This window comes from Mesoplodon mirus (assembly GCF_964341445.2).
Source record: "Mesoplodon mirus genome assembly, chromosome: 4".
Classification (NCBI taxonomy): domain Eukaryota; kingdom Metazoa; phylum Chordata; class Mammalia; order Artiodactyla; family Ziphiidae; genus Mesoplodon; species Mesoplodon mirus.
The window spans coordinates 173,637,368-173,664,165 of NC_138979.1; the positions used below are offsets into that span (position 1 = coordinate 173,637,368).

General features: G+C 38.9%; 1 protein-coding gene across 9 annotated transcripts in view; it reads left to right on the forward strand.

Moving 5' to 3' along the window:
• The first annotated feature begins 2,978 nt into the window (after positions 1-2,978).
• ZC3H14 (zinc finger CCCH-type containing 14) overlaps positions 2,979-26,798 on the forward strand; it is a 41,231-nt gene continuing 17,411 nt past the window's right edge. For 4 of the 9 annotated variants that reach the window (XM_082620196.1, XM_082620191.1, XM_082620195.1 and 1 more), the window contains exons 1-10: positions 2,979-3,142; positions 3,554-3,596; positions 7,228-7,308; positions 8,972-9,086; positions 11,337-11,377; positions 12,061-12,256; positions 12,573-13,002; positions 13,542-13,702; positions 14,091-14,191; positions 15,409-15,564. In XM_082620196.1, coding sequence (XP_082476322.1) covers positions 3,107-3,142; positions 3,554-3,596; positions 7,228-7,308; positions 8,972-9,086; positions 11,337-11,377; positions 12,061-12,256; positions 12,573-13,002; positions 13,542-13,702; positions 14,091-14,191; positions 15,409-15,564 — 1,360 coding nt within the window. In that variant the 5' untranslated portion in view covers positions 2,979-3,106. The remainder of the gene's footprint in view (positions 3,143-3,553; positions 3,597-7,227; positions 7,309-8,971; positions 9,087-11,336; positions 11,378-12,060; positions 12,257-12,572; positions 13,003-13,541; positions 13,703-14,090; positions 14,192-15,408; positions 15,565-26,798) is intronic. The other 5 variants (XM_082620198.1, XM_082620193.1, XM_082620197.1 and 2 more) reach the window with 2 other exon arrangements.

The following is a 26,798-nucleotide window of genomic DNA, read 5'->3' on the forward strand; positions in this document are numbered from 1 at the left end:
CGTCTAGAGAGACTGTGTAGATGAATAAGCAATCACATATCTGTATCTTTACCTCCTCTTGCTACCCAGAAGTGATATACATTCTTCTTCCTGTGAAGGTAATTCTTTTTAAAACAAAGTAAAAATTTAAAAATTTCTACAGTAAAAAGATGTTCAATAAAGGGAAAGAAATTGTGGTTTTGGTGGTACACTGACTGATACTTCCTTAGGGGTTAAGAAATTAATCTGCTTTGATAGCTTGGTGAGTACCCACTATCTCTCACTATATAAATTACCATGATGATGCTGGCAATATATTTGTTCAATGGACAAGAAAATGAAGAAAAGTATGTCAGCTTCAGTAGCAAAAGCAATTGCTGTGACTGGAATTCCCAACACTTAAGGGCTTTTGATCCAAGGGTAGACATGCCATGAGATATTCACTAACGAAAAAACTTGTCTATTCAAACCGCATCCCTTGGAAGACAAATGCTGCAAAGAGAAAGATAAATAAGATGTATGGCCCTGTTCTCAAAGACTCACCATGTGAGGAACAGGTGAATATATAATTCTAGTAGGCAAATATACTTAATGGGTAGATATTCTAAGTGGAGTGGTGATATTCAGTTTATCACTATGATCAGCTTCTGGCTGAGTCTGGAAGGACAAATAAAAAGTTCATTAGGCATTCAAAGAAAAAAAGAGAAAAGCATTCCAGGCTGAAGGACACCCCCAAACACCTCTCTTCTGCCCTCCTGTCCCCCAACACTTGCAAATGATGTGCAACACCCAGTTGGAATGCTGCCCTGAGAGGAGGCTGGAGATGCTAGGGGGCCAGTGTTAGAAGACAACGGACTCCATGCAATTGGGGTTAGTACTCGACCTCTTCGACTTCAAAAACCAATGCTCTTTTTAGTAATCTTCTCTCTTTGAAAAACAGCCCAGAGCCCTCAACTGGGATTCATTGAAATCTAGTCCTCATTGTCTCCTAGAGCAAAATATGTCATTCCTCCTGAACTGGAGAGAACTTCCATGCTGGAAAATAATTCTCATTGTCCTGCTTAGCCTTTTTCAAGTTGAATACCAATAGTCCCTTTAATGGTTTCTTTCAGGCATCATTATGATCATCTTCCTCTGGATGCAGTGTGGTTTATGAAGATGCATCTTACAGGGAAGCACCTGTAACAATGTCAGACCACTGAACACCATCGGTTTAGTGGGGTTATCCCCTCTGTGATCCAGACACACTCCTGAGATCTAAATATGCAAGTTCTTAAGCAGCCTGCGAGTCTCCTTCTGCAGTTTTAAATGGATTGTCTTGAAAGTTGACTCTTTCTTGAATACATTAAAAAAAAAGTTTTACCTATTCTGAATACATTTTAATGAAAACATTCTCTATTTTTCATAAAATGTTCTTTCACTATTATCTAAATATTGACTAAGGATTTTGTATGCAGTAATGGCAAAACATGTGTTTGCATTCTTAGTTCTGAAATGGTGGGTAAAGAGATAGAAATAAGGTGCCTGTCTTTTGGATTGTGAATGTTGTGAATGCGGGGACTCAGTCTCACTCATCTTTGTGCTCTGGCTCGTAGCACAGCATCTGACTCAGGGTAGGCATTTAATTTTTAATCAACAACCATGGTACTGCAATGAGCCAAGCACAGTTCAAAATACTTCCCAACTGTGAACTTACCTCATCCTCATAATAACTCTATGAAGGAAAAACTGGTATCATACTTATGCCACAGATGAGGAAACTAAGGCAGAGGGGATAAGCAACTTGCCTAAGGTCTCAGAGGGGGTAGCAGAGCTGGGATTCAAACCCAGACAGTCTGGCTCCAGGGTCCCTGTTCTCAGTCACTCTGCTCTGCTGCCCCTCATCAATGTTGAATGAGTGCATGATCATTGGATTTATCTGTGAGGAATGCTTTTGTAATTTAGGTCATTAATTTACTTTATCCTTCAAATATTTAATAGGTGCTTACTATGTGTCTAGCGTCCCAAGAGAAATTCTGGAGAAATACAGACCTACAAGGAGTTTATAATTTCGTTAGAGAGAACGCACATGTGCGCACACACATACACGCAAATGAGATGAACATTACAGAAAGGATATTGTGTCATAGTAGTAGCTCCCACATAGACGTTATAGTAATTCAGAAGAAAAAAAGGATTCTATGAGATGAAGGACCGTGTGGCCGACAGACCCTAGCTGGCCTCAAGATTTCTGCCGCTGCTGTTGACACCCTTTGTAATCCCCTCCCCTTGAGTGCAGGCAGCACCTGTGATTTGCTTGCAGCTAATGAATATGCACGGATGAAGGATTTTGCAATCTAATTTTGTAAGTAAGACCCTAAATCAGTTGATTTGGGGGTCAGGCCCCGGGAGGCCCTGGCTTAATCAAATGAAAGCCTTTAAAAGGACTGGGCCTTCCCTGAGCTGAGATCCTCTCTTCCCGGGCTTGATTTAGTGAGCGGCCATGTTGGTGAAGCCCTTGGCAAGGAAGTGTGGGCAACATCTCTGACGGGAGGGTGGCCTCCAGACAACAGCCTGGAGAAAGCTGAGGCCCTCACTCATAAAGCTGCAAGGAGATTAATTCCGCTTACAACCTAAATGAGCTTCAAGTTGGCTTCTTCCTCGGTGAAGCCTCCAGACGAGAACACAGCCTTCCTGACACCTCAACTGCAGCCTTATGAGACCCTGAGCGGAGAATCCAGCTAAGCTGTGTTCAGATTCAAGACCCATGGAAACCACAAGATGGTAAATGTGTGCGGTCATTTGTTATGCAGCAATTAATAACTAATGAGACCACTTCAGGAATTAGCAGATATGGAGAGGAGAGTCCTCTCTCTACGCTTACTTTGATTCTAAGGTTTTACCGCGGCTCTCCTCGCGGCCAGCAGAGGTCGCCAGAGTGCCGGCTCCCCGTGCCCGAGTGCGCGCAGGCGCAGGCTTAGGCGCAGGCGCACTCGACTTGTCTCGAGCCGGTGGGGGCGGGTCACGCAGAGCGCGCGGCCGGGAGCGGCGGCGTTGGAGGCGGTGAGGCTGCGGGCTGGGAGCTGGACTCCGGCTCCCAGTAAGCAGAACCCCTCGCGGTGCTGAGCCCACCGCCGGCCCCGGAGCCATGGAGATCGGCACCGAGATCAGCCGCAAGATCCGGGTGAGGCCCACGTCGGGCGGGGGCGGGAAGCCGGGCCTCGGCGGGCGGGCGGGCGCGCGGTTGTCAGGAGTAACGGGGGGTGTGGGGCCCGGCCTGGACGCCGCGGCCTGCTCGTCGCCGGCGCTCTTGACTGGCCGCGGGGTCGGCGAGCAGCGCCTCCTCGGCCAGGCCGCCTCGGGCCTCGGAGAGCGGGCTTGCGGCTATAGAAGGAGCCGCCGGGAATCGGAGGGGGCGCCGCGGAGGAGGGGTTCCGGGGTGGGGCTGGGGGGCCCGAGGCGTCTCCCCACCCCCACTCGGGCGCCGGTGGGGGCAGGAGGTGTGCGCGCTCGCGAAGTTGCCTCTGCGCTGCAGTCGGTCTGTTTTCCCAGGGCCGCCTTTCTCACGCGCACTATGGTCTTTTTCTTCCCTCAGAGTGCCATTAAGGGAAAATTGCAAGAACTAGGAGCTTACGTTGGTAAGTCTTCTGTTGTTAGCCTAATAGACTTTAGAATTTGCAGCGAATTTAATTTTAGGAATGCATTTTTCCTATCATGCCTTTGACTTTGGAGAGACGCCCTTTTACCTTCGAATCTGATACTCCCTGGTTACTTCTTTTCCGTACTATCTTTCCATTGAAAGCTTTATATGCAACCTTGGTTTTTTTTCCAGATCCCCTTCTAATAGGGTGTTTTGAAATCGTGTAGCTTCCTCTGTTGAGGCTCTTTCATATTTTCCTTAATATTTGTCTGCTTTTTATTGTTTTTCCTATTTTCTTTCCTTTCCTCTTGATCTTCATTTTTCAGAATTATTATTTTGCATATGAATGATGCTGTCTGGCATTTGCCTCTCTCGTGGTTCAGTGAGTTTTATTTTCAGATCTCTTTATTTTTCCTGCCCCTTTTTTTCTTACCTCCCGACGGTAATGTGTCTTTTTTCTTTTTATTCTTTTATAAATTATAATTTGAGTGTTTACTCTGGGCCAGGCACTGTGCTTAATTATTGTCGTATATGCATTAGGTCATGATAATCCCCAGGAGAACACTGGAAGGTAAGTGGTAATATCCCCAGTTGTACAAGCAAGGAAACAGGCTTTGGGTGCTTGGCTTGAGCAAGGTTTTATGGATTGAGACCTGCGTCTGTTTGGCTCCAAAGCTGGTGCCGCCTATAAAAATAATAGCTACCACTTATGATAGTGGTTCTCCAGGTGTGGGAGACCCCAAGGGTCTCTGAAGTCAAAACTATTTTCATATTAATACTGACAGGGTATTTGCCATTTTCACCGTGCTGACATTTGGACTGTGCAAAAGTGGTGAGTAAAACTGCTGGTACCTTAGCCCGAATCAGTATCTCACACCAAACTTTACAAGAAATTATCGTATTCTTCACCACCCTTCCACTTGCAATTACAAAGAAAAAAAAAAAGAGGCCAGTTTCATTTATGAATGTAAGTGATGAAGTAAAATATTTTTTTAAACCCTGGCCCTGACTACATCTTTTTAACATGTGGCGTTAGAAAATAGGAAGTACTCGTATGGGTTGTCTTAAGGCAAAGAATTTGTGGGATTGAGTGGAGAACTGACCTGGCCACCTTTTTCATGGAATTTGTTTTTCTTTTGTTTCTTTGGGAACTATTTTTTAAAGTTTAGTTGATTTACAATATTGTGTTAGTTGTAAGTGTACAGCAAAGTGATTCAGTTTTATATATATATATATACTTTTTTCAGATTATTTTCCGTTATAAGCTATTAAAAAATATTGAATACAGTTCCTTTTGCTATACACTAAGTCCTTGTTGCACATCTATTTTATTATGGTAATTTGTATCTGTTAATCACATACTCCTAATTTATCCACCCCCCTCCCCCCTTTTACCCTTTGGAACATCATTTTTAACTTCTAAGGAAGACTAACGGGCTAGTTACATAATTTGGGTTTTTGGCAGACATTTTCCTGAAAGTGAGCAAAGGTAAAGAACTAGTAAAGTTTGTTGCCAGTGACAAAGTTGAGCTTTCAAATGAAAGTCAGAATTTTGGAAAAATTGTCTTCCTCCATAAATTTGACAGCGTGGCGATATTAGCAAATGGTTCTTCTATATTGTATAATGAAATGTATCCGTATGCCAGTGGTTTGTATAGCTCAGTGAACCAGTATTTTTTCAAATGACCAATGCATGAATGTTTTAAAATTGTACAGGGATAAGAAAGATCCATTAAAAGTGCAGGATGGATCAATGGATTTTCATGTAACAGAGTACAAAAAGGTCATTGATACAGTTTTCAGTTTCAATATTGCTGCTTACCTTCAAGAAACTACCACTCGTTGAGTTTTGGTGTAGTATCACAGAAGAATATCCACATTATCTGAAAAGGGTATTAAAATACCCCTTTTCCAGTTGCATACCTGTGTGAGACCAGATTTTCTTCACATTCTTTTTTTAGAACAACATAAAACAGGTTTATTGTTTATGGGATAGGTGTATTATTTTAAACGAATTAAGAAATCTAAAAATTCTGAGTTGCAGTTTCTAGTATGGTAAATATCAGTAGATATGTGCACATGAATAAAAGCTGTTTGGGATCATCAGTAATTTTCAATAGTGTAAAGGGGGCCTGAGACCAGATGGTAGTTTGCCACATACTAATTATTTGTTGTCAGGATTGTTGTAAGACTTTAACAGATAAGAAAATTGACACTCACAGGTTAAAGATGAAGCTGAACCAGGATTGTTTTTTCTTTTATTCATTCAACATTTAATGGATGCCAGCTTTGTGCCAAGAGCTAGTGTTGGGTCAAAAAGAAATCCACAGAAAACCTACAGTGAGAACTTTCTTTTTTTTTTTTTTTTTTTTTTTTGCGGTACACGGGCCTCTCACAGCCGTGGCCTCTCCCGCTGCAGAGCACAGGCTCCGGACGCGCAGGCCCAGCAGCCATGGCTCACGGACCCAGCCGCTCCGCGGCATGTGGGATCCTCCCGGACCGGGGCACGAACCCGTGTCCCCTGCATCGGCAGGCGGACTCCCAACCACCGCGCCACCAGGGAAGCCCGAGAACTTTCTTAATTCTAGCACATGAAAACATAAACACATATTAATTGGGTCTAAATTCAATCTGATGATTCCTATCATTTATCAGAAACCTCAAACCAAGAATTTTGAGCCTATTAATATTAAAAACCTGGTTACAAGCTTGACGTAGTCCAATGTGAAGTGTAATTGTAGTAAAGATATCATGTATTTTATAGTTTTCAAAATATTTTCATAGAGTTTTATTTGTACCTGAACACAATGCTGGAGTGGGGATGGCAGGTAATTCACTTTTTTACAAATAAAGAAATGGAGTCTTGAGAGGGCTAAATACAGCTGGTCAGCAGCAGATTTAAGCAGGTTTAAGACATCTGGGTCCTTGATGTTTCTATTATGGTTGCTTCATAATAGAAACTTGGTGAGCTAACAGAAGGATAGGAGTCACTCCTGTATGCTCCTCTTGAACTCATCTGTCCCAGCTATTAACATATTAGCACAGCTGCTCAACTTGTTTGCCTCTGCTTCTTGACTGGAAGTTTCTTGAGGGCAGAGACTTCATATTGGTTGTGTCTCAGTGGCCTAGCAGAGCACCAGATTTTTTCATAAATGTTGATTAAGTGGGTAAACAGGGATCACCATTAGACTATTTGAAATATACATTATTTGTTAACAGTTAGCTACCTAATTATTTGAATGTATATGCGTCATTGTCCTTCTGAAAAGGGTGACTTTCTAATCCCTTTGTGCTGGAGTACTGGAAACCTTTTTATGGAAACAATCCTTTAGTAAATATTTGAATATCTATTTTCAAGACATTGAGTGGGATATAAAGATGAGCAACTGTTAAGAGTTGATACGGTTTCATTTGTGTGTTTGTTTAAAATGGAGTACTTTAGTGAGATGGCAGTTATAATTCAGAGCAGTCTTAAATTCACATTTTAGGAAGTATGAACTTGCAGGAACCGTCAACATTTTACTGTTTTTCAGTACATAGATTTCAGATGAACTTGAGAATGCTATTAGAATTCTGTAGGAATGTATCATGAACACTTTATTTTATTTATTTTTTGGCTGTGCCACAAGGCTTGCGGGATCTTAGTTCCCAACCAGGGATTGAAGCACCGAGTCCTAACCACTGGACTGCCAAGGAAGTCCCAGGAACACGTTAAGTTTTCATTAGATTCTTATTTCTCATTTTGTGTCTACTGAGAGAACGATGTTATGAATTTCTAACAGCCTTGTTGAAATATAATTGCTATAAACTCCACCTGTTTACAGTTTGCTGTGTCTTGATATGTATACACCATAATCAAGCTAATGAACGTATCTATCACTTCCAAAAGTTTTCTTTTGGGTTTTCCTGGGGCTCTTTTGTATCCTTCCCTACTGTCTGTCCTTGTCCCCACCCTGTACCAGAGCAACTGCTGATCTCATTTACATAAAATTTTATAAAATGCAAACTAATATATAGTGTCAGAAAGCACAGCCTATTTGTTTTCATTACTGACATTATGAGGAAGAAAAACTGTCAAGACTGCCAAAGCACCCCAACTTTGTTTTCCTTTCCTGGGTTACCAGTGACAGCCCATGGTAGGGACACTTTGTGTAAATAAGCTGTGAGGCTTATTTACTAATGTTGCCAGAAAGCAGTGGACCCTTTTGATTCTTTACAAACAAAATAGCAAATGACTGGCTACTTGTTCTTTTATCTCCTCACACTGAATTGCATGCTTCTAGCAAGTATTCTGATTTCTCTGTTTCCATTTGTAGATAGGGCTTTAGTGTATTTGTGCTTTTCTTGAACTGGATTTTTGATATTTCTTCTTGAAACAAATGTCTGATAGTAGTTCTGAAATGAACCTTTCTGCCTGCATAGAAATGTGAATATTTAAGGTATCAAAGAATCTAAAGGAATTTTTTTGGTAGGGATCAAAGTTCCTGATAAATAGCTTTTGCTTTCTTTTTTTTTTTTTTTTTTTTTTTTTTGCCTGGACGCGGGCCTCTCACTGCTGTGGCCTCTCCCGCTGCGGAGCACAGGCTCCGGACGCGCAGGCTCAGCGGCCATGGCTCACGGGCCCAGCCGCTCCGCGGCATGTGGGATCTTCCCGGACCTGGGCACGAGCCAGTGTCCCCTGCATCGGCAGGCGGACTCCCAACCACTGCGCCACCAGGGAAGCCCTGCTTTCTTATCTTTTTATTGTGGTGGTTTTGGGTTTTTTTGGTTTGTTTTTTGTCCTAGACCTCACCCTCATAATTCACTGTTAGGAGGGTAGAAGAATGAAACAATGAGTTGAGTAGAAATCATTTAATCTTAAGATTAAATTTTTTAAGTGATGTATAATTTTGGGGTGGTTTTAGTTTATTTGATGTTGCTGCAAGTTTGTTACCCTAATTAAAATCTGCCTTTACCAAGGATAAAGGTGTTCCTTGAGAAATGAGTGTCATTTTGAAACAAACACGCACAAAACTGAACAAAACTCAGTAGTATTCTTGAGAAATGTCCAGTATGCTTTCTGGAAGCTTTTCTGAAGTTAATGAGCATTATTAAAAAAAGATTAAAGGAAATGAATGCACTCTCAAGTTTGATACCGTAATTCAGAATATCTAGTTTTGTAAATATTTATTAGTTATTTCTAGTTCTTGTTCTTCTAGTAATTGAAATACTTATGGAATAAAGAGAAAGAAAGCTATACTTTTTGTCCAGCATAATTCCACTAGAGCTGACATTCTTAGAACTACATCTATATTTTCAAGCACATCAGCTTCAAGTAGAAGAAAATATTAAGGAAAGCATAAAAAGTTTTTATATACTTTTCCTTTTAAATAGATGAAGAACTTCCTGATTACATTATGGTGATGGTGGCCAACAAGAAAAGTCAGGACCAAATGACAGAGGACCTGTCCCTGTTTCTAGGGAACAACACAATTCGATTCACCGTATGGTATGTTTCTGAATATTTACCCCTCAGACCACAGTTTGGCTCAAGTCAAGAGTAGGTGTTCTGTCTGAAAAGAGGTTCTTGACAGGAGAGTCAGATTCAGTGTTGTGAGGCAGGTTGTGAGCGTTGAGAGCACAGCCTCTGGAGCCAGACTGCCAAGGTTGAATCCTGGATCTACCTCTTTCCTTGGTTTCTCCATCTGCAAAATGGGTATCGTAAATCAGCTTTATAGGGTGGTTGTGAAAATTAAATAAGCTGATACATGTAATGTGCTCACAGCTGTGTCTGGCCCATAACAAGTCCTTAGTATGTGTTGACTGTAGTTAATACGTTTCTTTTGTAAACTTCAGCATGTTATCATTCCTTTCCCTCTACCAAAACCAGTTATAGATGTTTTTTTGGACTGGGTTGACTTCCTGAATTGCTTTCTTCAGTCAGCTAACTTAGGAGGCAAAGTTTTTTGACAAAATATCAAATCATTTTTTTAGTTTGGAGCTTTTTGAAGTCTGGAATTTTGAAATAGGCAACTTTGTGTTCAAACATAAATCAGTATTTTAATTTTCAATGTCCTTTTTCAAACCACATATTCCTTTGGTTGAGAATACTGACTAAAAGCATGAGATTTAATTTATGAAGGCAGGCCAGGTTCTGGTACCAGGTTTGAGGTAGAGTGAGAGAGCTGGGGGAGGGTAATGATGCGGCTGAGAAGAGAGCAGGAAGGATCATATAAAGGTCCTCACTGGGAACCACCAGTTGCAGCACAAGTTGACAGATGGAGCAAAAGTTGCATGAGCAGAGTGGCCTGCTTAATTTGAATGGCAAGAGACTGGGAGACCAGATAGGCAATAAGGAGGGATATGAAACTGGTTAACTCGCCTTTAAACCAGAGTTTGTCTTAAAGGCATTTTGGCCCCAGTGGGCAACTGTATCCTTTATAACTCCGGTGAAGCTTTCTTGAAATTCCGCACAGAATTCTCTGGGTTTATATTACACATTTTTGAAGAACATTGAGTGCAGTGGTTGTTCCTTAAATGTTTTGGTACATACACTCCTACAGTGTGGGTGACCTAACCCACTTATGATGGTTTGTCCCCAGAGTTTACCAAAAAAAGAGAGATCATGGTGCTTTTGACTGGGGAAATTAACCATTATCAAGAGTACTGCCTTTTTTTTTTTTTTTTAAATCCTTCAGCGGTCCAGGTACTTGTTTTGTTTCATGTACATTTTTTATGACTAGACTTTTGGTTCAACATTTGGATCACTTTGAGTCCCAGTAACGTAATATGGGACATTGACCTAGTAGATCCTTTCTCAGATAACTTGAGGGAGTGCTTTAGACAAATTTCTTACATAAGCAGACTGCCAACTGAATTTGAATTTAAAATCACATTAATTCAACTCTTTCATCTTGCCATAAATTTTATTCTTTACCATGTACTGGTAAGAGTGATGGTGTCTCTGTTTTGACACTTTGCTTTCTCAAGTGTTCATTTACACCCGCCACAAACAGACTATTCTGATTCTTTGGAGCCCTGCGATAACTGTATCCTAGGGGATAGTGGCATGTGACTGGGTTCTGGGTGAAACATTATAATGAGATATTTCTGGTGTTTTTAGGATGCCTGGCCTCCTGGAAGGATTGTAAGACAGTTTTGCCTTGTACATAACTACTAAAATAGGTTATATTATAATTGAGGTTGTGGCTTGTTTACAGCATTAGTTTTGAAAACAGTAGTTATAGTGAAGTGATATAGTATATTTTGAGATTATTTTTAAAGTTTTTTCACCTCTCAGGATTAAGTTCTTCCAGAAACCATCTAAGTAGATAAAAAATAAATTTAAACTGTGCTTAAAACAATTTTAATAATGTTACATTACGTTTATGGTATTTTATCTCCTTTTATCGACCTTGAATCTTTAGTTCTTTTGAAACGGAATGATATTCTTTGTGGATCAGCGCTGTGTGGTCAGATGATAATCCTTGCCCTTATTTTTGCAGAGGCTAGATGTTGAAAATAGTGATGAAAAAATAAGATTTTTGATTATTCCACAATATTCATGTACAGCCTTTTTTTAAAAAAAAGTAAAACTTAATTTTAATCCTATTTATCCATTAAATTCCATTCAGTACCATCTGTCAGTGTTTATCTGAAGACTAGATCTAAAATGTCATCAAATTTAGAGTGACAGTTGAAATCCAGTGTTTCTTGATTAACGGAAGCTTTAACTTTTTTGGTTTGTTTTTTCTTTTAGGCTTCATGGTGTATTAGATAAACTTCGTTCTGTAACAACTGGTAAGGTTCATAAAGATGACGTCTGGGTTTTTGTGGAATTTGCTGTAGCATATGATCGTTTTTCTGAAGTCATTTATACTGCTTTGGGGGAAAAACCCATACATTTGAAAATGGTAGTTCATTTGAAGTTTTTAAGGAAGCCCACATTTTAATTTTTTTATTTTTATTTTTATTTTTTTTTTCTTTTTATTAGTTTCTGCTTTATAACAAAGTGAATCAGTCATACATATACATCTGTTCCCACATCCCTTCCCTCATGCATCTCCCTCCCTCCCACCCTCCCCATCCCACCCCTCCAGGCGGTCACAAAGCACCGAGCTGATCTCCCTGTGCTCTGCGGCTGGGAAGCCCACATTTTTATGAATTTAAAAGCAATAAACTTAATATAATTCACAGATGATTTGAACAAGGGAAGGGAAAGAATGCAATTTATTCTAAGGAAGTAATTATGGATGTGTGCAATGATTTAGCTTCAAGGATATTTCAGTGTTTTATAATTGAAAATTGAAAGTCCAGTAATAATAAATTAGATGTATTATTATAATACTATGTATGGAATAATATTCACCCATTAAAAATGTTGTGGAAGAACACATACTTATTGCTTTAAAACTGGTGGTGAAGAAGGGGGAGGTTCAAAGTAATAAAAATAGCTTCAAGGGACCATGTGTTTTTCTTTCTAGACCCCTCTAGTCTGAAGTCTTCCGATACCAACATCTTTGATAGTAATGTACCTTCAAACAAGAGCAGTTTCAGTCGAGGAGATGAGAGAAGGCATGAAGCTGCAGTGCCACCTCTTGCAGTCTCTAGCACTAGAGCTGAAAAAGGAGAATCTAGGGTTTCTTCAAGTTCACAGGAGCAGAAAGCCACTAACGTCAGGTAAGAGTCTTGTGTAGACCTGTGGGCAGGTGGGTGTGTGTGTGTGACATTTACATTAGTTAATATGTCTGTAAATTGCTGTTTTCAGAAATTTTTGGAAATGAGGTGGTCATGAGCAGTTTTTTGGAATAAAATGATGAAGGATAAGACCAAAGTATGATTACCTTTTATATAAAATGTAGTAAATCAAAGTTTAAAAAAAAGAATGCATCCATACTTTTTCATTAGGATGTATCTAAATATCCTTTGAAGAGTTGAAGATACTGCTCTAAATTGGTAACACACCCTTTTTGGTTTTGTTTTCCTTTTTTAACAGACAGACTTATGATGATGGAGCTGCAACCCGACTAATGTCAACAGTGAAACCTTTGAGGGAGCCAGCACCCTCTGAAGATGTGATTGATATTAAGCCAGAACCAGATGATCTCATTGATGAAGACCTCAATTTTGTGCAGGAGAATCCCTCATCTCAGAAAAAACCTACAGTGACACTTACGTATGGTTCTTCTCGCCCTTCTATTGAAATTTATCGACCACCTGCAAGTCGAAATGCAGACAGTGGTGCTCATTTAAACAGGTTGCAGTTTCAACAGCAGCAAAACAGTATTCATGCTGCCAAGCAACTCGATACTCAGACTAGCCGGGTATATGAAACAGGACGTTTGTGTGAACCAGAAGTGCTTAACAGCTTAGAAGAGACTTATAGTCCCTTCTTCAGAAACAGCTCAGAAAAGATGAGCATTGAGGTTTGTATATACTTTTAAATTCTGACTCATTAGACTGAAAATTGTCAGTTCTTAATACTAAGTTGTACATGGAATAACTGAACACATACTGCAAGTTTGTTTTAAACTGGTTTCTGTGCTGCTCAACATAATACATCAGTCAGATTTTCTCTCCACAACTGGCTACAGATATTTTACATCTTGTTTACTTTCCTGGATGCTAACCTTTGAGATAGCTTTAACCTTACCTTACCATTTTGCAAGGATTTTAGGTCAGTATTAGATCCTTCACAGCAACTGCTAGTAAACAATAGAGTAACTCCATTTTATTGGTTTCCTCAACAGTGCTATATGCTGCTCTTTATAAATGAATATAAAGCACTGGTCTTTGTTTTAGCTAAAGGTTGGCTATTGGAGATATTACTTGTATTTTTATAAGAAACCAGGGAAATAGCCCATGAATTCTTAATGTGCTTGGCTTTTTCTTGAAAAGAAGAAAGTATTCTGTAGTAGAATTTTATTTTCTGAGACTAGGTAAGTGGAAATTTATCTGATTGCAGGAAGAAAACTTTCGGAAGAGAAAGTTGCCTGTGGTAAGTTCAGTTGTTAAAGTAAAAAAATTCAGTCATGATGGAGAAGAGGAGGAGGAAGATGATGATTGTGGGTCCCGTACAGGAAGCATCTCCAGCAGCGTGTCAGTGCCCGCGAAACCTGAACGGAGGTACCTGAACGTGTCTACATTCATTTTTCATCGCCTGGTGGAGTCTTCTGGGTTTCTTGAAGAGGGTATCATGAAAATACAAATTTAGTACCATGTAAGACTTTTCCATTGGTTTTTGAGCAACACTTCTGTTAATGAAAGAGAAGTTGCCTAAAATTGGAGAAGATTGCAAACAATATTAAAAACTGTCATATGGGTGGGAGGAAGGTTGATCCAAATTCATTATTTTAAAACGTTGTAAGGTTCTCATCCAGTTGGCATTTCCTAAAAGCTACAGCTCGTCTGTTCCAAACCTAAGAGAAGGCAGTGGTAAAGGTACGATGGGTGGCTAGCGTGTAAAGAACTCAAATCTAAAATTTAATCAGGATACCTTGCTTAACTTTTTTAGACCTTCACTTCCACCTTCCAAACAAGCTAACAAGAATCTAATTTTGAAGGCTATATCTGAAGCTCAAGAATCCGTAACAAAAACAACTAACTACTCTGCAGGTAATTTAAATGTATTATGTTGACATTAAGTGAGAGATTTCTCTAAGTCTTGAGTAAGCTGTAGATGATTGCTCCTCAAGTTGTGATAAAATAAAGATGCCTGCCAGATGTCAGGACCAAGGTGAGGTTCAGAGAATGATTAAAAGGAGATTTGACCAGTTTGAGACGCTTTCTCGACTGTCAGTGGAACTTAGTCCTTTGAGCAACTGTAATGCCTTTTACTCCCTCTTTCTAATGTACGTGAAATATATAACGGAAATCTTAAAGGGAGTTTTGATAAATATGAGACTTTTCATATATATAGCATTAGAGTCAACATTAGATATGAGTTTATGTTATTTAAAAGGGATCAAAATTTGAAAATATTAAGAGGCTGAAGTTAGAAATATTTGTCTAGTATATGAACAGGTTGGTTTCTTTCCTCTCAGTAGAACCCATTACTCTGTGCCCCATGTGCTATAGCCAATACGTAAAATTTTCTGTTAATAAGCTGTGATGATTACCCACTCTAAGTTTTTAAATTTTATTTTTGCTATGGATTTCGCATTGTTCTGCTTTTCTATTCTCCTTTGCATCTTTTTATATGACCCCTTTCTAAAGTGGAATAAACTGTAAGCTAGCAACTTTTGAGCCTGGTAGTCACCTGTCCCCTTACTTCTCCTCATCCCTAATTTAACCCTGAACATAAACAGCTTTTGGCTTATAGGGTAAGGATTATCAGGCAAAGGCCAACACTTGACATAACAGTTCATCTGTTTACATTTTCTTTTTTGGTCTGTCAGCAATATTGAGTGTTTACAATGATGAGAAATTTAGACTTATCACTGTGACCTTAATTTCCTGCTTTTGTATTTGGAGAGTTTTCCAAGTTTTTTGAGAGATAGCATTGAAATTCTTTCTTCACCTAGGTTATCTAGATTACAGTTTGAAATTGTTATAGAACCATGAGGCAGAACCCAGACTACATTTGGTTAAAAATGAATACATGTGTCCTGCAGTGTATTTATGGCATGTAGTTTAAAATGTATAAATGTTGTTTACATAAGTATGGGTAGCTAAGTCATAGAATATTATAAGGAAAAATGAGGTGTCTATGAACTCTTTCTCACTCATATTCTAAACCCAAGGAGGCATTTATATTTAATATGATATTCACTGTTGAGTTTTGAAATATTACTTCATTTGGATTTCCATCTTTTTTGCTTTTTATATGAAAGTCTCACAGAAACAGACACTTCCAGTTGCCCCCAGAACTCGAACTTCTCAAGAAGAATTGCTAGCAGAAATGGTCCAGGGGCAAAACAGGGCCCCCAGAATAAGTTCCCCCATTAAAGAAGAGGAAACAAAAGGAGATAATATAGACAAAAGTCAAGGTAATAATTCAAATGATATTTCATTGCCTATTACACTTTTTTCATGAGGCATTAAATATTTTCCAGTGGGTTTTTATGAAATGTTGGTTATACTATGAGAAAAGGGCTTAATAGGCCCCCAAATAGAATAAGGGACCATGAGGAAAGTCTATACCTACACTTTTTAGAATTAAAAAAATCTTATCATTAGGGAAATTTTTAGTGTTCTCAGAAGTGGAGAAGATAGTGCAATGCATTCCCATGAACCCAGTCACCTAGCATTAATAATTGCCAGTCTTTAGAAAGCTTCTACTTAAAGATACATACATACCTACATTCTTCCTTTTCTTCTTTTTGTTAATCCTATCCCTCTTCTATTGAACTTGAAATTTTTAAATCTCCCCTCTTTGAGCATCCTGTCTCTGACCTGCCAGAACTGCCTTATTGTCCCAGTGATACTACTTTATCCCCTTGTGCCTGACATACTTCCAGCTGATCTTTCTGCTTCCTTTCTCTCAACCTCCCACCCCCAACTCTTGCACAGACTCTCCTGTCTGAAGTGTGACTGATCATGTGACTCTTCTGTGAGAGCATTTATAGCTTCTCTCCGTGCTATGCATTATCTAGGACTGATGTCATCAGCTTGGCCTTTAGGCAGCTTCTGGTCCCTGGGCCCGCCCAGCCATTCTCCACTGCTCTCCAACCTGTTTCTTCTGTTCCCATCAGGAAAGAGTCTAGTTCTTTTCCTCTTCTACTGAGATGTGATTAAAAAACCCCACCAAAACTGTATGCTCATCATGACTTAATACTTTTACAATGCTGGAATACATTTGTTCATTCCTCGTCAGCTGTGTCCTTTAAATTGTTCCAGGTTCATCTCAAATTTACTTGTTTTGTGAAGCCTTAACGATTCCATCTTATATTTGTCTCTTCTCTCTTTTTTTAAAGAAGTCTTTGACTATGGTGTGTAATTTGCTGTGTCAGCATTATGTGCAGTTCCAATAAATCATGGACCTGAAAATGGGAAAACCCTTAAAGTAGCCAGTAGGTACTAACTGGGCCAATTTGTGAAGAGTAGTTGGAAACTGGGATTTGAGCTTTAGTAAGGATTTGCAGTGAATTGAAGTCTGTCAAACAGTTTTGAATCTGTGATTTCATGATGGCATTTTTAAGTAAACAATTGGTCCTTTTGGAGGATAATAGATACTAATTCATTGTCTTGGAAACCAGAGAAATAAAATAATTGAGCATTTATGCTGTCTTTCCTTTAAGGATGGTACCACTGGATATCAAAGTAGTATAGGAGGTAGTACTTGTTTTCGTAAGTGAAGTTTTATTGGAAGTAAACTAAGCCCATTTGTTTTATGTATTGTCTATAGCTGCTTTTATACTACAACCACAGAGTTGAATAGTTGCAACAGACCATAAAGCCCACAGAATTTAAAATAGAAAATGTTTGCTACCCCTTGTGATATAGTAGATGAAGGAAGCATCTTTTAAAATTATTCTAGCTAAGAAGTGAAAACAAAATGGTAGAATTCTAGTGGTTTTTCCAACTAACAGTGAATTAATGAATCTAGGCACTGATAATTAAGGGCTACTAAAACGGTTTTTAAAGTGAAAATCAGCCATTTGGTGCCTCCCAATGAAAGAATAAAACACTACCTTAGTCTTGCCAGAGGATTTGAACCTGAGTGATCAAGGCTCTGATGCAGCAGTCAGCTTGCAGGAAGTACAGAGGCCAGAGGAATATGTTAATTGCTGCACCATGAGTGTGCAACAGGCAAAGTACCCGCTCTGGGGCACTGTATAGGTCAAACAGCCTGAGAATTCTAGATTAAAAGACTTAAAAGACAAAATAAAAGGGGCAAGATTAATCTATAGTGTCTAGGTACGTACACTTGTGTGATAAAACCACAAACTGTAGATATTACTATAAAAGGTGTATGGTGGTTACTTTTGAATAGGACTGATTATATTGGAGTACATGAAGGGAGGCTTGTGGGGTAGCTTAGATAGTCTATTTTCTTGATCTGAAGGTGGTTATAAGGGTGTTTCGCCTTATAAGAACTCATTAAACTCTTACTTTTGTGTGGCTTTCTGTATCATCGTTTTGTTTTAAAGTAAAAGGTTAAAAAACTGAAAAGGTATCAGGTATCTCTACTGATGAGGACTGTTACTACTCTTACCGGTACCATTTGTTTGCAAGCGTGAAGTGACACACTGTGAAGTCTTTAATGAGTGTGCTTACTCACTGTTTTGTAGCTTTGTCTGTGACAGGTCTTTTTTTTTTTTTAATTTTATTTATGTATTTATTTTGGCTGAGTTGGGTCTTCCTTGCTGCGCGCGGGCTTTCTCGAGTTGCGGTGAGCAGGGGCTACTCTTCGTTGCGGTGTGTGGGCTTCTCACTGTGGTGGCTTCTCTTGGTGCAGAGCACAGGCTCTAGGCACGTGGGCTTCAGTAGTTGTGGCTCGCGGGCTCTAGAGCGCAGGCTCAGCAGTTGTGGCACACAGGCTTGTGTTGCAGCATGTGGGATCTTCCCTGATCAGCGCTCGAACCCGTGTCCCCTGCATCGGCAGGCGGATTCTTAACCACTGCGCCACCAGGGCAGCCCTGTGACAGGTTTTTAAAACTCCGTGCACGTGTGATGGCATGAGTTGTTGATAGTGTTCCCTCATCTTTCTGACCTCTGCATTTTTCCGGGGCTTAGCCACCCCAAATATTTCGCTATTTCTCTTTTTGTCTTGGGTTAGTCTGTCACTAGAAGTGTATTTTGTCAGTCTTTGCAAAGATTTATCACGACAACAATTCTGGCTTTATTGATTCTCTTTTGTGGTGTGTTATCTATTTCATTGATTTCTGCTCTTATTTTTAATATACCCATCTGTATTTTTTCTTACCAATTTATCTTAGCCTGTCCTTTTTATTTTGAAAATGTAAACATTTAAGCTATGAAGTTCTCTTGACATGCCATTTTTGCTGCATGTCACAATTTTCTTTTTTTTTTTTGCAGTAGGTGGACCTCTCACTATTGTGGCCTCTCTCATTGTGGAGCACAGGCTCCGGACGTGCAGGCTCAGTGGCCATGGCTCATGGGCCCAGCTGCTCCGCAGCATGTGGGATCTTCCCAGACTGGGGCACGAACCCATGTCCCCTGCATCGGCAGGCGGATTCTCAACCACTGTGCCACCAGGGAAGCCCTCACGAATATTGATATATACATTTTTCATTATCATTCTAATTATCTTTAATTCCCATTATGATCTTCTTCTTTGAACTGTAAGTTATTTAAAAGTGTTTTTAATTCATAGTATATGGAAGTTTGGGGTTTTGTCTGTTAATCTTTTTAATTATATACTATAGACTTAGTTGCATTGTGGTCCGATAATGTGATCCGTATAATACACACTTTTATGAAAATAGTTAAGACTTAAGGCAGGCAGTTTTGTACATCTTTCATGTGCCTTTTGGAAGAAAGTGGACTCTAATTGTTGAATTGAGAATTTTGCATTTGGTAGACAAAGCTCTACAGTTAATATTGTTCAGATCTTGACCTTGCTGAGTTTTCGGTCTACTTATCAGTGATCGAGAGGGTTTTGAAATTGCCTGTCAGGATGACAAATTTGTCTTCATTTCTCTGTACTTCTGGTAGATTTTGTTTCATTTACTTTGTGGCTATTAAACTAGGTGCATCTGTACTTAAAATTATCCTGATGAATTGAATCAGGAAGGTACCTCTTCCTGATGAATTGAACCTTTTATCTGTATCTATAATCCTTTACGTACTAAATGATGCTTTTATCTTCAACTCAGTTTTGTCTGATATTAACGTAGCTGTTTAGTTAGTATTTGCTTCATATATCTGTGCTTCATGCATTTTTCAGTCTTCTCTGACCTTGTTAGGCATACGTATCTCTTAACTATCATAAAGCTAGATTACTGTTTTAAAATTCAGTCTGAGCTTGCTTTTTGTGTGAGTTTAAACCATTCACATATATGAGAATTATTGATGGAGCTGGACTAGTTTCTGTCACCTTTTTTTGGTTTGTATTTGCCTGCTTTCATTTTTTGACCTTTTTTGTCTTTTTTAAAGATTCATTGATCACTACTGTAATTGTGGTTGATTGCCCAGCTCTCCTTTATTTTGTACTGTTTTAAACTCTGTTTCTGTTCTTTTATTGGTTACCACTGAAATTTTACCATACAGATTTAATATTCCAGAAGTTAGTATTCTGACCCCATCCCCAAACAGTAAATGGATTTTAGAATACCTTAGCTCCAGTTTTACCCCCTCAGACTTTACATTATATTTCCAGTGTTTTCATTTTGGTCCTTTTTTAATGGATAAATTGGGCACCATTACTATTTTACCCAGGCAGTGTTTGTTCACATTTACCTACATATTTATTGTTTTTTTTTTCTCATATCACTTGAATGTTATTTGGGGATTGTCATTTTCCAATATTTTAAAGTATTTTGAAGTGTATTCTTTGGAAGTTTCTGTAGAACAGGTCTGTTGGTGATAAATTTCCCCAAGAGTCTGTTCACCTACAAGAGTGTTCATTTCTCCTTGTTCTTGGGCAGTAGCTAGCTTTACTGCATACACAGATCTAGGTTAACAAGAGTTATTTGCTCTCAGCACCTTGTTTATATTATTCCATTGTCTTCTGGCCTCCATGACTGTTGCGTGGACTTCTGTTATTCTAATTGTCTGTTGTTCCTTTGTAGGTGATCTGTCCTTTTTCTGGCTGCTTTCAGGATCTTCTGTTTGTCTTTGATGTTCTGCAGTTTCACTACAATGTGTCTAGGCGTGGATTTCCTTTTATTTTTCCTATTTGGTATATGTTGAATAAAATTTTATATTTAAAGTAAAATATGGTACATTATGAAATATATGCTCACTGTAGAAAATTTGGAAAAACAAAACAAATCATTGTAATACCTGCTGATAGATAATACCTGCTGATAGATTAGAAAATCATCAAATAGTATAGAACAATTTAAAATAACAAGTAACATTCTTTGCTTCATTATTTTCCACACTGGTTCTCCTGGAGGCCACCACTTTTAAATGCTTCTGTTGATGACTTTCTTTCATTTTCTCCGTGTCTGTAATAATATGCTTATACCACTGTTTCTTAATTCACCAACTACAGATGTTATGTTTTGATCTCTTGCTACAGTATATCAGTATCTAACTCTCACTTTTCCTTGCCTCCAAGCCCATGTAGTAAACTCACTATTTTTAGTTTGTCTATGGATTACTTTTATAATTTTAAGTAATACACCTATTTCTTATCTGATTAACTGTATCAGTATATTTTGACTCCTGAAAGATAAGGATATTTATGTCCTTTAATTCTTATACATCTTTTCTCATCCCCCCACTTTCTAAATTCTGTCACCCGTACTTTTGTATTGCTGAAGATCTAATTTACATTTTGTTCTGTTTTTCTAGTTACAGTTACCATGCTTTGTAGGTTGACTGTAAAAGTAGAGAACCAGTAAGCAGTGTTTAAATCATTAAGACTAAAAGTACTTCTCAGGGCCAAGTTTTCATCATCTTCTAGAGTTCTTCCTTTAGGGGTTCCCTAGAGTTGTTTACATTTTTCTCCTTATGTACAGTGTTTTGTTTTTCTTTGATTCTTTTTTTCCCCCTTCTTGCATTGCCTACCTGTATTATAGTCTGAAGGTCTATCATTTTATTCTATTACATCTTGGGGTTTCCCTTTTTTCTTAGGTGCCTTCCTCCTAGAGCCTCTGTCCTCTTCCGCTCATCCCACTGGTTGCTCTCTAGGTCTGGTTCAAGGCTGTCATCCCAGGATTTGCTCCTCCCCCGAGTTTGCTCTGCATTTCCTGGATCCCACTTTGTCTTCTCAGTATAGTCTTCTGTTTTGTCACCACATCATGAAGCAACTTAAGAAAAACTATGGGAGGTAAATTTTTTGAGCCCTTAGAAATCGAAAGTATTTGATTGATACTTTGACTAGGTACAGAATTCTGATCCTCAAAAGACTTTGAAGGCGTGACTTCATTATCTTGAGGCTTCTAATGTTTATGCTGAGAAGTTGGTAGCCCATCTGATTCTTATTCCATTATTTACACTAGGGCTTTTCCTCTGGGGATTTTAGGATTTTCTCTGTGTTGTTTTGTTTTTTTGTCTTTTTTTTTTTTTAATGGAAGTATAGTTGATTTACAGTGTTTCAGGTATACAGCAAAGTGATTGATTTATACACACGCACACATACATACATACTCTTCAGATTCTTTTCCATTATAGGTTATTACTCTTATGTGTTCTTGATGTCTGAAATCTACTGTGATAAGTCTAGGTACTAGTTAGTTACTTACGGGCTGGATACCCTGTGCACGCTTTTAATTTGAAAACCCATGCTTTCAGTCTGGGAAATTCTCTTACATTATTTCTATTAAAAAATTGTTCTCTTCTGGAAATTCTGTTAGTTGGGTGATAAATTTCCTGCCTTGATTTTTCTCCCTTTTCTCTCTTCAATTTTAACTTGATCTTGTTCTACTCTGGAATATTTTCTTGACTTTCTCTTCAGTCCCCCTATTTTTTCTTTTTTAATACAGGCATATTTTTAAATTTCCACAAGCTCTCTCTTGTTCTGTTTTTCATAGTATCTTGTGAATACAGAATCATTTCAAATTTGTCTGAAGAACATGATAAGAGGTTTTTTGGGGTTTTTTTAGAGAATTCTCTTTTGTCCCCTAATGGATAGTTTTCTATCAGTGTTTGTTTGGTGTTTTTGCACTTTCATTTGCAGACTCTTTTTAAGAAGTCTGGACACGTGGTTACTAGTGTAAGAAAAGGCAGTACGAAGACTTACCTAGTGTTGTGGCATGGGCTGTAAGCTTTACCATGGGCAGGTTTTGTTTTAAATAAAGCAGATAAGGAGCTGCTTTATTGGGCTTGAAATTGCAGAGGAATTTCCCTGGAGGGCACTTAAACATTCCCACTAGCTGCCTAGATTCTCCCCATATCATTTGCTGAGTTTCTTTAGAAAAGAATATTTTTTTAAAAATTAAGAAATTTTATCTTTTTTTCTTTAAATTTATTTATTTACTTTTGGCTGTGTTGGGTCTTCGTTTCTGTGCGAGGGCTTTCTCTAGTTGTGGCAAGCGGGGGCCACTCTTCATCGCAGTGCGCGGGCCTCTCACTATCGCGGCCTCTCTTGTTGCAGAGCACAGGCTCCAGACGCGCAGGCTCAGTAGTTGTGGCTCACGGGCCTAGTTGCTCCGCGGCATGTGGGATCTTCCCAGACCAGGGCTCGAACACGTGTCCCCTGCATTAGCAGGCAGATTCTCAACCACTGCGCCACCAGGGAAGCCCAGAAATTTTATCTTTTAAATGTTTGTGCCTATACCATTTGGAAGAGCTTGTTTTCTGTTTCACATCCTTTGAAATCTTTGCTCATTGCTCCAACCGCTCACCATTGGGTGCCCCTTTGTTCATTTCATCTAGATTAAATATCTCTATCTCAGCACTGTCAACTCCCAAATTAGTTATCTCCAGCCTGGACCTTGTACCTGAATTCCTAATTCCTATCCAACTACTTACTCCACATTTCATCTTGGATGTATAATAAATCCTTTTAAACTTGTCTAAAACCAAACTGCTGACATCTTCCCTTCCAATTTATTTTTCCTGCAGTCCTCCTCATTTCAGTTAGTGGCAGCTCAACCTTTCCAGTTGCTCAGGCCAGAAACCTGTGCTATTCTTTCTTTCAAACTTACTGCTATTTTTCCTTTCCTCTCTCTCTCTCTCTCCTTTCCTTCTTCATCCCCTCCTTTTTCCTCCTTACCTCCTTCCACCTTCAGCAAATCCTATCATCTACCTTCAGAATATATTAAAATTCACTAACCCTTTATACCTCTGCCTCTGTTATCCTAGTCTAAGCCGTCATCCATGACTTGCCTTGATTATTGCAATAGTGTCTTACTGGTCTGTCTGCTTTCAAACTTCCCCTTCCGCTGTCTGTTCCACACAGCAGCAGAGTGATCTTTTCCAGCTGTAAATTAGATCACAGCCCTCCCCTGCTCAGAACCCTCTGTTGACCCGCTGTTACACTCCAAGTAAAACAGGCCCTCCTTCATCTCATTACCTGTGCCGCGCTTTGTTCTCCTTGCTGTTCGCCAGACATACTTGGTGTGTTTCTCTTTCAGAGCATTCAGAGAAGAGCATGTGTGAGGTGCTTTTGCCCTCTCCTGGGAATGTTTTCTTCCAGATGTCCACATAGTTTGCTCATCTCTATGAGGCCTTCCCTAGCCCCCCGAGCCTCACACTCCCTACCACACTTTTGCTTTTTTCTTTTCCTTTTTTTGGCCGCGGTACGTGGCATGTGAGATTTTAGTTCCCCGACCAGGGATAGAACCTGTGCCCCCTGCTGTGGAAGCGTGGAGCCCTAACCACTGGAGCACCAGGGAAGTCCCCCAGCCCCCTTTTCTAAAACTTAATTTTTCTCCATAGCACTTATTGCCATCTAATATATATATTTTATATTTTCATAGTTTGGATGCTTTTATCCAGACTTGGAGCTTTAAATATCATCAACATAAAATGTATTTTATTTGTTTGTTTTTGAGGCTCATCTCCTTCCCCTCACCACCACAATATAAGTTCTTTGACCAGGGTGGGGGTGGTGGTGGGGTGTGTGTGTGTGTGTGTGTGGTTCATTGCTGTTCTGGAGCACCCAGAACAGTGCCTGGCATGTGGTAGGAGCTTAGTAAATATTTGTTGCCTTAATGAATGTGTCACTCCTGCTTGCATCTTACTTGTGGTTCTCCCAGCGTCTGGTTTGTGGCCTTTTTGCTTGGTCAGTATTTGTGCGTGTATTTTCTGTTTTCCAGAGGTGGTTGAAATCTCATCTGCTATGATCCCCTTCCTAACCCCCATCTCTAAATCAGGGATCTCCAGATTTCTGACCATACAGTTTTTTGTATTCTAAAATTATTTTTTCAGTGTGTACGCTAAATGTATGTATTTAGTTTACACATACACACTCAAATGCTCTTATTGATATGTATGCTAGAACATGTAAAAATAGAATTTTAAGGAGTATAGAGATAAAAATATTTCTAATATAATAGAATTTCTGATATTTCCTTCCTCCACCTCAGTGGAGGAAGTGGATTATCCTCTTAGAGACCCAATTTGGAATCCATTGCTCTATGTTAAGGATTTGTGCCATTTTTAAGTTCTTTACTTCATTTTTACGGACTCTCCAGAAGGAGAGGCTGTAAATGCGTATACTTAATATATGATGTTGGACTGGAATCACTGTGAAAGACTCTTAGTAAAGAGGAGTTTTTATATTCAGAGAGAACAAGGAAAATTCCCCCTTCGTTCAGCCCACTGCCTTCCTCAGAGGTAAGCACTGCATTTACAGACTGGTGTACGTCTGTAGTCTTGGCATTTTTTTTATATGTATGTACATGTCCATCCTTTCTGTTTAGAGTTATCTGTATATTTATATGTACATATGTATGTCTATATAAAGGAATTACACCACATGATTTTCTTTGTAACATGTTTTATTCCATTTAATGTATCATAGAAGTATAATAACCCTAGTGATGACGAATACGGTCTCAGGGAGATAGACTGCTCGCGTGTTAAACCCGGCTCTGCCACTCACTAGCTGACCTTCACCTTTCTGTGCTCTGGTTTCCTAAGAATATGTGAACTTCCTCTGTTGATGGATATTGACGTTGGAATCTGTGGAAGGATCTTTGCTTATTTTGCATTCTAAAGTTGGGCTGAGCCCAACTTTGAAGGGCCCAGGCTTTGAAGCCTCAAATGGCCTCTTCTTAGGCACTTTGTTTCTTTGTGACCCATCCCCTGTCAGAGCACTTTTCTACTTTGCTCACTGAAGTTGTGTTTGCTGCCCAGCTGATTTGCAGGTGGTGCTTGGCTGGGGATTTGCCACTCTTCCTAATGTTTACTATACATGTCCTCTGTTAGCTAGTGCTCTTAAAAAATTCCATGTGACTCTAAAGCCTTGTAAATTTTGAAAATTATTCTCTGTATAAAGATTTTGAAGAGTTAGGTTAATTTACAGATGTAATGGAGAAACGAATAAAGATTCTTGTATAAATTTCAGCACTTTTTCTCTGTTCTCTAACTGTGAATGACATCTATTTAACTGGGAAGTCAAAGGCTACAGTTCTTTATACAAATTCTTTTAGAGAGGCTGTGGGGAGTTGTGTTCACTGTCTTGCATCCTTATATCTTGCACAGCTTATTTGTTGGCTTGGTGAGTAAACCAAAGTAAAAACAACCTTTCTCAAACTAAAGCCGTGGAGAGACATCTGTGATCTTGGATTGGAAGACTTTAATATTGTTAAGATGGTGATATTCCCCAAATAGATCTTGAATTCAACTCGATCTTTGTTAAAATCTTTGCTGGCTTTTTTGTAGAAGTTGGCAAGCTGATTCTAAAATGCACATAGAAATGAAAAGGACTTGGAGTAGCCATAACTACTGACAAATAATAAAATTGGCAGACTTATATTTCCCAAGTTCAAAACTTACTACAGAGATACAGTAATCAAGACTGGCACTGGCATAAGGGTATACATACAGACCAATGGAATCAAATTGAGAATCCAGAAATGAACCAGTATACTTATGATCAATTTGAATTTCAGTAAGGATGCAAAGACAATTCATTGGGGAAAGAGCAGTCTTTTCAAAAAATGTTGCTGGACAACTGGATATCCACCTGCAAAAGAAAGAAGTTGGACCCTTACCTTACACCATCTATAAAAATTAACTCAGAATGTAAGAAGTAAAATTATAAAACTCTTAGGAGAAAAAAATAGGTATAACTCTAAATGAGCTTGGATTAGGCAGTGGTTTCTTATGGCACCAGAATCACAAGAAACCAAAGAAAAAAATAGTTAACTTGCACTTCATCAAAGTTAAAAACTTTTGTATTTCAAAAGATACTGTCAAGAAAAAGGGAAGACAACCCACAGAATGGGAGAAAATCACATATCTATTAAAGATCTAGTATCAAACCAAGGCCAAGTCCTCATTTTCCCTATCTTTAAATTTCCACCATATCTTATATCAGTACAGTTGAATTCCATTATTACCCCCCCCACACACACACACATATACATATATACATTTTTTAAAGATTTTTTTGATGTGGATCATTTTTAAAGTCTTTATTGAATTTGTTACAATACTGCTTCTGTTTTATATTTTGGTTTTTTGGCCATGAGGCATG